The sequence below is a fragment of the Silurus aristotelis genome (assembly GCF_946808225.1).
Source record: "Silurus aristotelis genome assembly, chromosome: 8".
Lineage (NCBI taxonomy): Eukaryota > Metazoa > Chordata > Actinopteri > Siluriformes > Siluridae > Silurus > Silurus aristotelis.
Genome location: NC_139581.1, coordinates 8,956,256 through 8,968,379, shown reverse-complemented (window position 1 = coordinate 8,968,379; position 12,124 = coordinate 8,956,256). Strand labels below are relative to the sequence as shown.

Sequence of the window (12,124 nt, the reverse complement as noted above, 5' to 3'; positions counted from 1 at the left end):
TCAGTTTAGGTAACTTATATTCCTTTATTCAAAGAGAACTCAATAGGAAAGCTTATAGGAAGAGAGAAGAATAAAACAGTTATGCAACCATCCACACAACCATTAATAAACATATACTACTGACGCAGTCATAATTTGCTCACAAGAATAAATTATGCAATATGAATCAAGCAAAAATACCTGCTGAGAGTATCAGTGTGCAAAATATTCACCAAGCAAAACAGTGCAATTATTAGTAATATATTTAATTTATAGTAATAAAGACTGAGAACAACGTTTAAAAAAAGTGTGAAGTTACTACAGAGCTTGCATTGAGGATTTATTAAATATTCTGTGCTTTGTTTCATCCGCTAAGGGTATGTGCTTGTACTTATATGTTCTCTTGAAGTAGATTGTCATATAATAAATAAGTGAAATCACTGTGTAAATACCTAGGCTAGAAGCTAAACAAGATTCTATAGATTCACATTGCTTATTAATAAAAAGAAGTTTATATGAGGAACAGCTAAAAATGGTCATAATTGCGTCTTTCTCCTTTGTTATATAGTCATTTCAGAATGCAGCCTTTTGTAAATGATGTTATAAATTGTGTCATGCCATATTTATACATCTACCGAGGATTTAACAGAGTAGGAAAATATCTTATATATTTTAAAACAAATAAAAACAAATCCTTTAATTGGTTACTTACCTTCATTAAAAAAAAAAAAAAAAAAAAAACATGGCATAATGGAATAGATCAATAAAACTTTAAATAAATGCATAATCAATTTAAATAAAGAAAATAAATCCACTAGAAAGCTTGATCATTTTTCATCATACTTGAAAGTGAGTTAAACAGACAAATGACTAAAACTGGAGCTTGAAAACGAAAAGAAATGCAAATATCATTTCTTTATCAAAAAATTAAACATATTTTTCTGATGTTTTAAATATTTAACTTCAATCTCATGTAAGAAGATTAAAATATGTATAGGTGTTTAAAAACTCTTTATTGGCAGTATAGTTGTTCACATGTGGTGTTGTTGATTGGCCTGCATCGCTGCTTCCCATCTCTGAATGAGGGCGCTTTTCCTTCGCACTCTGGTATAAGGTGCATCAGGGAACTAAAGGAAAGAGTTTCACCCGTAAAACTGCTGCAGTTGCCAGTTTCATGGTGAAAATGTACAAAGTTTAATAGGACGTCACAAATGATGGTGAAACAGGGTGTAGAAATGATATGAGAAGTGAAGATGGCAAGAAATGGTTCTTTGATTTGCATGTGCATGGGATACATTCGATTAATGAGATTTAATGCTGAGAGTGTTTTTTGGGAAAATCAGAAAGAATGGGCCTAAAGCCATAACAAATGCAGAGGATTTTGCACAAGGGTACTGTTTACTACTAGTAACATGAAGCATAAATACCAAGACTGATACAATATAAGCTTTAAATCTCCATTTAATAAGTTCCTAAATGTTAGACTCGTATGAGCAAATTCTCAACTAATATAGTTTCCAGAACGCACTGTGGTGTGTCTTCAAAATGTTTGCCGAGTATTTGACACCCATGCAAATGCACCCATGAAGAACACGTAAAAACTTTTAACGATGTCATGAAAAACACAAACACAAATATGTTAAAAAAAGAAAATAATATAACGTTATAATCACATACTTTTTGATCGCAGGATAAAGTGGAACGGTCCATTTTGCGTGCCTTTAAAGGGGAGGATGGGGAGGACTTACATTTCGCTGGCAAACCCCCTAACAAGAAGACAAACCCCAAATGCACAAACCTTTATTGAGTCAACATCTTTATAGAAATTAGCATTATGCCACTATAAGTTACTAGTGATTAAAGATAGTTTGATGATGCACATTTTTTTGCAAATGTATTAACATAGTAAACACCAAGTCCAATACTTCATCTATTTATTTCTGTAAAACCCTCTTTAAAGTCAATATTAATTGTTATACAAATTAAATTAAACAAAACGGAATAGGATTAAAATATTTAAAAAAAAAATGTAGTAAAGTCTGGACATTTATTGGTATGCTATCTAAGTAACTATAAGAACTTTCCAATTCTATATTTATTCAAAGAATATTTCTATATTCTTTGAATATTTTTTTAAATATTAAAAAATATTATATAAAAATATTCTTTGAATAAATATAGAATTGGAAAGTTATTATGGAATGTTATTATATTTTTATATGATATTAAATATAATAACATTGTTATTTGTGTGTTTATATATATATATATAAAAATATGAATATTTTCGAACAAATCTTTTTTTGCTCTAACTACAAGCTTTAGTGTATAAACAAACGGAAACAATATTGCTTTTTTGGATCAAATTTACGATTTGTGCTTTGACAAACTTTTAAAACAAATACCTGGCTTGTCGTAGATGAAATTCTGCAGTGAGTTAGGAGACACCAGAATTGTATCATACTTCTCTTTGGTGTACAACTGCGCCCTCTGTCTCCGGAATTCTTCATCTCGCTGCTTCACCTCTTTAATCTCCTGGTCCACCAGAGATAGTGTGCTGTGTGATCGCAGTTTAAAGAAGGGGTTGTTGTGAAAAGTGCTCTCCTGGGTCTCATGGCATGCACTGCTCAAGCAGAACTCGGATGCGCTTCGGATGATGAGATTAGACGTTTCCAGTATAATGACGTTGCTGGAGTCTGAGGGCCACTCGTGGAACTTATTAGTGACTGGAGAAAGCAAATTTTTGCCTCTTTGCCTCTGGTTTGTGGGATGCGAATCCGGCTCCAGGATGATGACGTTGTTGGCCACCATTTCATGATAGGTCGGTTTTGGTGATGGCGAAGCAGTTACAGAGAAAGATGGTGGTGTGGTGCTGGAAGGTCTCTGTGACCTGCACCTGTCTTCACGGGTATTATAGACCTTTTTCTCCTCTAGGTCTGACTTAGCCATCGTCAGAGATTCTGGTCTTGGTTTATGCTGCACAGGTTCACTAGAGGATGGTCTTGCTAAGGCCCTCTCTCGTCTAAAACATTCCTCTCTCTCCATAGTCTCACGGATTTCCCTTTCGACTGGAGTCTCCGGCTCATCGTAATGAGTCCGGTAACTTGTATCATCCAGGCCTGAGTCATCTGAACATGGGCTAAACTGGGTATACTGGTAGTCACCAAGACTTAAGTTGTCTGAATCTGGATCCTTCTTGGGCCTCTCCAAATTGCGCATTGGTGTAAACATGATGCTTTGTACCCCCTGCCTTACAGTAGACTGCTGTTCCAGGGCTTTGCATTGCTCCTCCATTTTCTGCCACTGTTGACGAGCCATCCTGAAATCCACATGTTCTGTGCTGACATTCTCGTTCTGCATCTCCTGAATCACGCAATAATCTTGTGGCAGCTTCTTATCGAGCTCGAAGGTCGAAGCAGACAAGCGCTGTAAGGTATTTTTCACATCAACCTCATTCTCTGAGATCTTGGATAAACTGCGGTAGTGCATGGAGTCCTTATAGGAAAGGTCTTCTAGATCACTTTCAGTGCTACATCCCGCTTGCGCAGGAGTGTCAACACCTTTGGCCAATACTGATGGATCTTTATCTTCATCAGGTTCAGCTTTGATCTCAGACTGGATATTCATTTCATCCTCCATTGCATGGAATTGGTCATGTGTCTCTTCAAGGGTACCTGTTTCCAAAATACAACCGAACTCATCTTCATCGCAAACGGGAGAAAACATAGTCTTCCACTGCTCCTCAGCATCACTGTCTGATGAGACAATAGCCATCTCCACATGCACACAGTCACTCAGGTCATCTCTATCATTCTCATGGCAGGATTCGTTCGAGGCATCAGAAACAACCAGCTGCTTGATTTGCTGTTCCAACACAGATTCTGGTTCTATTTTTGCAACTTCGTGTGCTTCTTGGTGATCAGAATCCTTTGCATCAAAAGAGGATGTGGTGTTGTTTTCTTCCTCCTTAACCAGCTGGCTTTGTTCAGGCTCTGAATTTTCCACAGATTCTTTGAAATTTGACTCTTCTACATCTGCCTCTTTTATCATCACATTCTCTTGTTGGTTCATGCGTCCATCACTTTCCTTTGTGCCTTCACATTCATTGGCTATGTTGTTGCTTTCTTGTCCAGTCGCAAGTGGGGAGTTGCCCTTTTCAGTATCCAGGCTTTCAGAGAAATTTTCATCAACACATTCTTTATCAACTGCGCCATGGTGGGATTTGTCCTCTTCTTTTTCCACAAGATCTATTTTATAGTCTTGTACATCAGCTGTTTCTGGAAGCTGACTGGTCTCCATGGAGACGGCCTCCGGGAGGTTTTCTTGCTCTTTTTGTTGCTCGTCTAAAGAGTCTCTACTACCTTCCGTTAGTTCATTCCCATTTGGTCTTTTCACACCAGCTGTGGCTCTCTAAAAAAGTTAGATTAGAAAGATTCAGAAAACAAAAAATGGAGTAAAAACATTCCAGGAGCATTTTAGGAATTAATCAACGTCAAAACAAAAATGTTTCCAGGTTCTTAGTCTCATAATCGAGTAACGATTAATAAACTTGATGGGTCAAGCAGGTCAATCACTTGTCTAAAGCTGTTATACTGAAATGTCCTCATGTCACTTTGAATTAGTTAAAGCAGATCCATCAAATATCATGAAACAGATTGTGAGCCGGAGATGTTTTACTAGATAAACTACCATGAGACAGGTTTCAACGCAGGCATGGAATCTGTATAAGTGGAATAACAATTCACACAAACGGGTGTTTCACTGTAAAATGCTTGCCTTTCTCAGGCTGCAAACCTGCATTGTTGTGTTAAATAGAACAGAATTAGCCATAAATGGCAAAAATCAACTATACGTTCAAGAATATATATTAAAACGTTGGACTTATAGCTCCGAACTATAGTTTAAATATCATTGAGTTGTGAAAAATTATATAGGACAATCTTTCCATGAGATCAGACACAAAAAAGACAAAGACAAAGACAAGTTATTAAAGTATTAAAATAAGTCGAGCTGAATAACCCATTTCTTAGATTTTATTGCTTATCTTTTGTTCCATCATTCTTTTCGAACATCAGTAATCTGGAACATTAATCCAATGTGCAACCAAGGATTTCATCTACTTCAATTTGTCATTTGTAATGAAAAATATTTTGTTTGTATTATATTGGAGTATAATGGCATTATGGATACTGCAGCAATGATAAATTCATTGTATGCCAACTATGCAATGTTCATGTGTTTCATTGAATCACTGGATCTTAGCATTTTTGAGGCAAAACAAAATGTTATATAACACTGCAGTGCCAGTATAATTTTTAATGTATTAAATTAACATTTAAAGTGGATCGAATGAAACAGGCTTGCCCTTAGAAGGCTGTGATTAATGTCTGAACTGTATTTGTGAAATATTAAATAACATTTTCAGGTATCCTTATTACTGTTGAGTGGTTGATGATCTCACATCTATGTGTTCATCTTGCTGTGCTTCACTCCAGAACATTTGGCAAGTGCACATTTTTTTTTTCATTCAGTGTCAATGTTCAGAAACAGCATGAAATGGTTGCTTGGAAACAGAAGGTTGGAATCGAAGGTCCTTCATGGAGGCAGAGTGAATCCACCCATGTCTTGTTTATTTTAAATGATTATAGATAAGGTGTGAATTCAGTAAGAAATATTTCTCTTTCAAAATTTTATGTAAAGAAATGTGCAATGGAATGAAAATCTATTTAAGTGGAAAGAGCATCCTGTACTCTTCGATTTTAACTGGTATTGATGAGTAACCAGCATTTACCCAGAATACACTCTGCTTGTTTTGGAAATTAAGCTTCCACTGTCTGGTCAACAAAACCAAGTTCATCATCAGACAGTACATGGTGTATACTTTCTGAATAAATTAAAACAAACAACAAAACAATGGTAACACACTAAGGCAATTTGCTACCTTGTTTATTTATTTGTTTGTTGATTTGTATGTTTTTTTGCCTTTTGCTATTCTGTTTTTTTTCTTTATAAATATGCCATGACATCATAGTCTAATATTACTTAACATTTTGTAACTTTTCTACAAAAATCTATATATTGTTTATAACGTGAATAAAATGTGAATATTATATATTTCAAGTACGTAAATATACCTAAAGGTTTTTAAAAACATGTTCAAATTGTATGTATTTTCACAATATTGTGGCTTAATTATAAACCTTTAGAATGCAAAATAGGTCGTGTATGGTCCGTTGTGACATCATTTGTCTATTTATTGATTTTCAGTGAACATTTTTACCTGGTCAGAGCCATGATGGATCCAGAGCCTAGAATGTAGATGTGAGATGGGGATATTCTATCGATGTGTTTTCAATCCATTGTAGGGTACAATGATCACAAACAGTATCTTTCAAAACAAGCCAGTATGTGAAGTTAATAATACATTGACATGTATTTGGAACCTGGAAGGAAGCTGTAAAAAAAAAAACCTGAAGAAAAACTAAACATAGGGAGAAGATGTAAAACTCTGGCACAGGCAGAAACCTAAACTCAGGATCAAACTGAAGACCTCAGAAGCTGTGAGGCGGCATCGCTACCTGCTGCACCATACCGCCCACATTTCATCATGATGTCATGCTGTATTGACCAGCATTGCCCCCATTGCTTTTATTTCAATCTATCATCTCTTTTAATTCATTGGAATAGATTTTATGTTTGGAACAGGTCATAGGTTTTGAACTGAGTGATTAACAAGTTCTGGACTGATGCATTCATTTAAAAGAAAGAACAAAAAAGTGCACTGCCACTGCACATGTCAATAAACTTCACCGAAATGACGTCGCCCTTGTCTGTCATTCAGATCTGCAGATGCCATTGGGGTTCATGTGGGTTCCCTAACTTTCCATTGATGCCAGATCTGCAGGACTGGGTGCAGCTCAGCAGCAGCAGCAGGAGCAGCCATGAAGAAGAGACGATCATGAAGAGTCAGAAATGATAACATGGATTTATACATATTCAAAGTGTTCCAATGCATCGCATTGCATTTTTTGAAATAAAGAAGGATGCACACGATTGTTGTGTGCAAGTGTCAGTGTTTGCAAACGAACTGCGAGGATGCAACAGGAATGAAAAGAAAGAAAGGGAAATGGTACATACCAGCAGCTTCAAAACGAGCAGCCATACGGAGATCATCTCCAGTCTACCGCTGCTCGTGCATGCTTGCACGAGTCGGAGCAGCACGAGAGACCTGGCGGCAGAGCGTCGCCGTCTCGAGCGAATCATATGGGTTTAGCGGCTGCTGTCTTACCTATCGATCCCTCAGCAACAGCGTGCCGTGAAGTGGAGCGGATGGAATATGCATTGGCAGACTGGCAGGGAAGCCTGAGAGCTGCTGTCTGCTTAAATCCATAAAGATGCACGCAGTCTGGCGGACTCTCTCTCTGCACAGCTCGACTTAGACGCACGCGCAGGATGCAGCGCGCCCTGCCAGCAGGGGCTCCTGCTTTTGGGGCGCCCACACACTTGTCCACTGCATCTTCTAAGCAGCAATTAAATGCTCATGCACCTTGAGTTTCATGTCGATGCTTAGAATCGGTTTTTGCAACCGTTTGTACAACCCTCTCATGGCCGAGTCTTTGTTTGACAAACATTTATTCATTCCTACTAACTGACTGAAGTGTCATATGCAGTAGAGATTAGGTCAAATATTATTTTAGTAAAAGTGCTCTCTTTAAACTTTCACTTGAGTAAATAAACAAAACTAGTTGCCTTCAAATGTACTTACATTTTAAAATACTATCATTTATTATGGCTATAATGTTCCTATTATTATTTTTGTCACAAGACTCTTTGCTTAATCAACACAGTTAATGTAAAAAGACACTAATGTTACTTTTAGCATACCAATCTATTAAGAAATTGATATTAATCAGTCAAAGACTGATTGATATCTATTAAATTATCATGAGCCCAAATCCTTCTTTTCAACTACTTCAAATAAATCGTGCAAATAAAGCCAAGGGTATTGTGGCAAGTTATTCAAGAGTCTTTCTTTTTATCATTTATTAGTCTCAGAATGTTCTGCTTGCTGTTGAATTGATGCTGAACTGTATGTTCGTGATAAGTAAATACCACCAAAACAAGTTTAAAACATGCACTCTAACCTGATTGGTGAATTGCTGCGTACTTGACCAGTTAAGTTTTTATCCACTCATAAATAAAAAGAAACAACTGATTTCACAAAATGTAGTTGAGTAAAAAGATATTTGACTTTGAAATGTAGTGAAGTTGAAGTAAACATCTCCCCAAATGAAACTACTTCAGTAAAATACAGATACATGACAAAACCTCTTAAGTACAGTTACAAATTACATGTACTTCATTACTGTCCATCACTGGTCATATGGTTCTGAAAGTAATCTCACTTTTCACTTTGGTGCAAGCCATTATTATCCATCACTAGCGCTCCAACCACTGTTTTCCGATATTCTTTAAAGTAAGCATATCTCTTGTAAAATAAGGTGTACACTAAATGTTTGTTTGATTCATTAACTTAAAAACTATAGAGATCTGAATTCTTAAACACTCAGCTCAACCCCTATCAATTTAATATTTGCAATATGCCTAATATACTTTTGCTTTGAAGTTTATTTATCTCAAACTCCTTACATTTTGTATATGGTTCACAGGAAATTGGAAAAGCCAGGACTAGATCCTGAAGCTGTAAAATAAAGGTAATCTCTACAGCAGGGTTTATATAAAATATTTTTAGAAACTGTCAGATTTGGTACTTTATTCTACCATTGTGCTAAAGTGGCTTACTAATTCTGACTGGTTTATTATAATCAATGAATCAGCTTGCAGAAGGAACGGTTTTACACAGTTATATTTGCTACCAGTACAAATCCTGTTATGAGCATGTTCATCTACAATCTTTTTTCAATGTACTTTTGGTAAGTACTGACCATTGGTGCGTGCTTTTTTCAAAAGGGGAACTTGGACCCAACTGGACTGCCACTTGCATCTATATTTACATTTAAAGCTTCTAAATTGTTTTGGTGATGGAAAGCTCAGGAATCGAAAGTTCCATTAAAGTGTCTATATATATATATATATATATATATATATATATATATATATATATATATATATATATATATATATATATATATATATATATATATATATATATATCTCCATATTGAATTTCTCAAAGTATTTGTAAACTAATATTATTGTTCGTGGTCCCTTATCAGCAAAAGTTATGTTGTATACATATTCCACTGCCTTGTCTAATATTTTCCATTGGTTTAAGCTTTGAGAAGTTTTAAGTGTGAATCTTGCTGCAATACTTGAAATCCTGACAATGTCTTTCTATGGTCCCATATCTAAATACTATAATATTCCTCACAGTTCCATTATACTCTGCACTTAGCAAATCCAGGTTATTCCAAGCAAATTGTCAGTCCAGTAGCTTTTTTTAAGTCGAATAACCCTATTCTTATGCAAGCCTACTGAGGTATGTTTAAGCATAGAATCTACTAAAATCATCCAATTAACTCCAAACACAAACCCCAAAAACGCATCCCCACCAGTTGGGTCCCATGGTTTGACAAAATTTCTTCATCTATTACATGGAAATCTTTTAGATCTTTCTGTCTGAGGAACTCAAATTTTCTCTTCATTCAATCCACTTTTTTGGATTTCTTTTAAAAATCAAATTAACTTTTAAACATTTGGCTCATTGTGCAGTTTCCTATACCAGAACCTTCTTGGTGACTTTATTTTGCAATAATAATTGAGCATATATCTATTTGAGCAGATAAACTCATAATATCTATGGATCATTTTATTGTAAAAAAGGAAATCAGTATCAAACAAGCATCTAATATATCTAATAGTATCTCTTAATTTAAATTCTATAGTCTCATATCTCACCACCTGGCTGATACAATGACTTTTTTATGGTTATGTATGCATATTTATAATACACTGGATTAAATAGTCCAACCAACAAGAGAAATATAGTCACTCCAATTTAGGCAGCAAAACACACACCAAATAAAGGACCATTAAATTGTATTATTAGTTTAGTTTGTAAATTATACATTTTACATTATTCATTTATACAAATTTCCTCTGCCTGATTTCAAGCATGGATGAAGAACAGAACCTCCTCCGGAAATGAGCTCTGTAGTCAGATTGCCCATATTGTTCAAATAATGTATGTATATCTTGACAGGCAGAAGAGCTAGATAGCCTGAAGCTCTAGAACAGATCTCTTGGTCCAGTTTCAATGCTACCTCAAGCTGTGCAGTTTTCTTTCCTCCATCACCACCCATCCCACACACACGTGCATATCAGTATAGCCTGCATAAACACCAAAAGATTTTAATGGGCACGCACTCACAATAACTCAGTTTTTCTCATCTTTCTCAGTTTCCTCCCACAGAACTGCAACATTTGCGCAGCGCCCCCTCCAAAAGCCGCCCACTCTGCCAACCTCCATCTAATGCCGAAGAGTGACTCACCTCATGGTGCTGAGACAGCACTGTGGCATGAGCCATGGCAAAGCATCATTCTAGATGTTTGCTGTCTTTCTCTTTGTGTGTTTGTGTGAATTAGTGTGTACTTACCGATGGTTGCTTCAAAGGTTGTCTGCTTCAGTCTGCCTCTGTGGATTCGATGTGTGAATGAAACGTTATACTCTGATTGAATGTGTGGGATTTAGCCAATGGCTGACGCCAGTTTCAATGACAGAAGTGACAGGCGCACACACACACACACACACACACACACACACACACACACACACACACACACACACACACACACACACACACACACACACACACACACACACACACACACAAAATGGCATGCTGTAGACTAAGTTATAATGTGACATGTAAAATAGATAACAAATAAACAGTCGAATTCACATTTCATTAAAACAGTAATATCATATAAACTTCTAAAAAAAAGCTCCCTATTTTGTAATATTATTCATTATTAACCCGAAATATAACAATTGGTGCAAAAATAACATAACAAGATTTTCCACATAAGACAAGCCTGATCAGCATTTCTCCTCACAGTTCCTCTTAGTGAAATATTATTTGTTTATTAAATGTATTTAGTTTGGGTTGCTGTCTGTCGATTTTTGTCTCTTGATTATAAGAATAGAAAAAAGAGGCCTAGAGCCTTAACCACTGAGCCCCCCTTTTCCCCATAATGGATACAATAGACCACTCTTCAATTTTATCACTTCTAATTGTTTGAAAATAATAATGAATATGGTAATAGTGAAGCATGCAGAATGTTCAGATACAGATTTCTTTTATCAATTCCTAATAGTATGCTTGAGGAAGCTTTGCATTTTCTTAACTGGCTTCCTAAATATCTTCACTCATCCAGTTTCTCAAAATTCACCTGCTTCAACTAAATTCTAACCAAAATATTGTGGACATGATTCATTTGAAGGAAACACTCGCTGTTTTAGATCAAAACTAGCTGTTATATGTACTAATGAGCAACTAGCAGTGAAAGAATCATAGGAATGCATGGGCATCTAAGTGTTTTATATATATTTTATATATTATACATATGTAATTTGAAAGCAGGACATGCTCATTTACTAAATTACTGACAAAGAATTACTGTTAAATATAAATAAATTTTTATTTGAATTTAAACCCTATACAATATGACAGACTATTCTGATAATACATAATGTATGAAATCTTGCATGTCTTTAAATAGATGTTCACAAATATGAAAAATCTTTCTGTATTTTACATTTGCACTTACTGTCATTCTTCATTCAGTGCAAATGTAAAATACAGAAAGATTTTTTTTTTGTTTGTCTTATAGCATTATTGTGAACCTAATTATAATAATCAATGTAGATCTTCATTAATAATATGAAGGTTGAACCTGCAATATTTTTTAAAAAATTCAAGAAGAATGTGATATGAATGAAATATCATATGTTTTAATAACATGTTTCATGCTTGAGTCTAACTGCCTTGTCTCAAATCGGCTGTCGTATTACAGGTGACATAAACAGCTGCAACAAACATAAATGGCACAATGAGCCACTACACACCAGATCTGAGCCCCTTTAGCTCTCCAGATGGCATTCTGCCGTCTACTTTCTCTCACT

General features: G+C 35.6%; 1 protein-coding gene across 3 annotated transcripts; it reads right to left on the bottom strand.

The window, feature by feature from the left end:
• Positions 1–10,624, bottom strand: LOC310729562 (uncharacterized protein). Of its 3 annotated transcripts, none has more exons than XM_083547889.1 (4): positions 10,596–10,624; positions 2,385–4,389; positions 1,657–1,745; positions 1–1,106 (listed from the first exon to the last, which is right to left on the bottom strand). In XM_083547889.1, exons 2-4 carry the CDS (start codon positions 4,276–4,278, stop codon positions 1,011–1,013), a joined length of 2,079 nt encoding a protein of 692 aa, XP_083404015.1. In that variant the 5' UTR covers positions 4,279–4,389; positions 10,596–10,624; the 3' UTR covers positions 1–1,010. The 3 variants fall into 3 exon arrangements, with proteins under 3 accessions (XP_083404015.1, XP_083404014.1, XP_083404013.1); XM_083547888.1 differs by lacking the exon at positions 10,596–10,624 and adding an exon at positions 7,117–7,599 and having other exon boundaries at positions 1–1,136; XM_083547887.1 differs by lacking the exon at positions 10,596–10,624 and adding an exon at positions 7,117–7,599.
• Between the last annotated feature and the right edge of the window lie 1,500 nt (positions 10,625–12,124).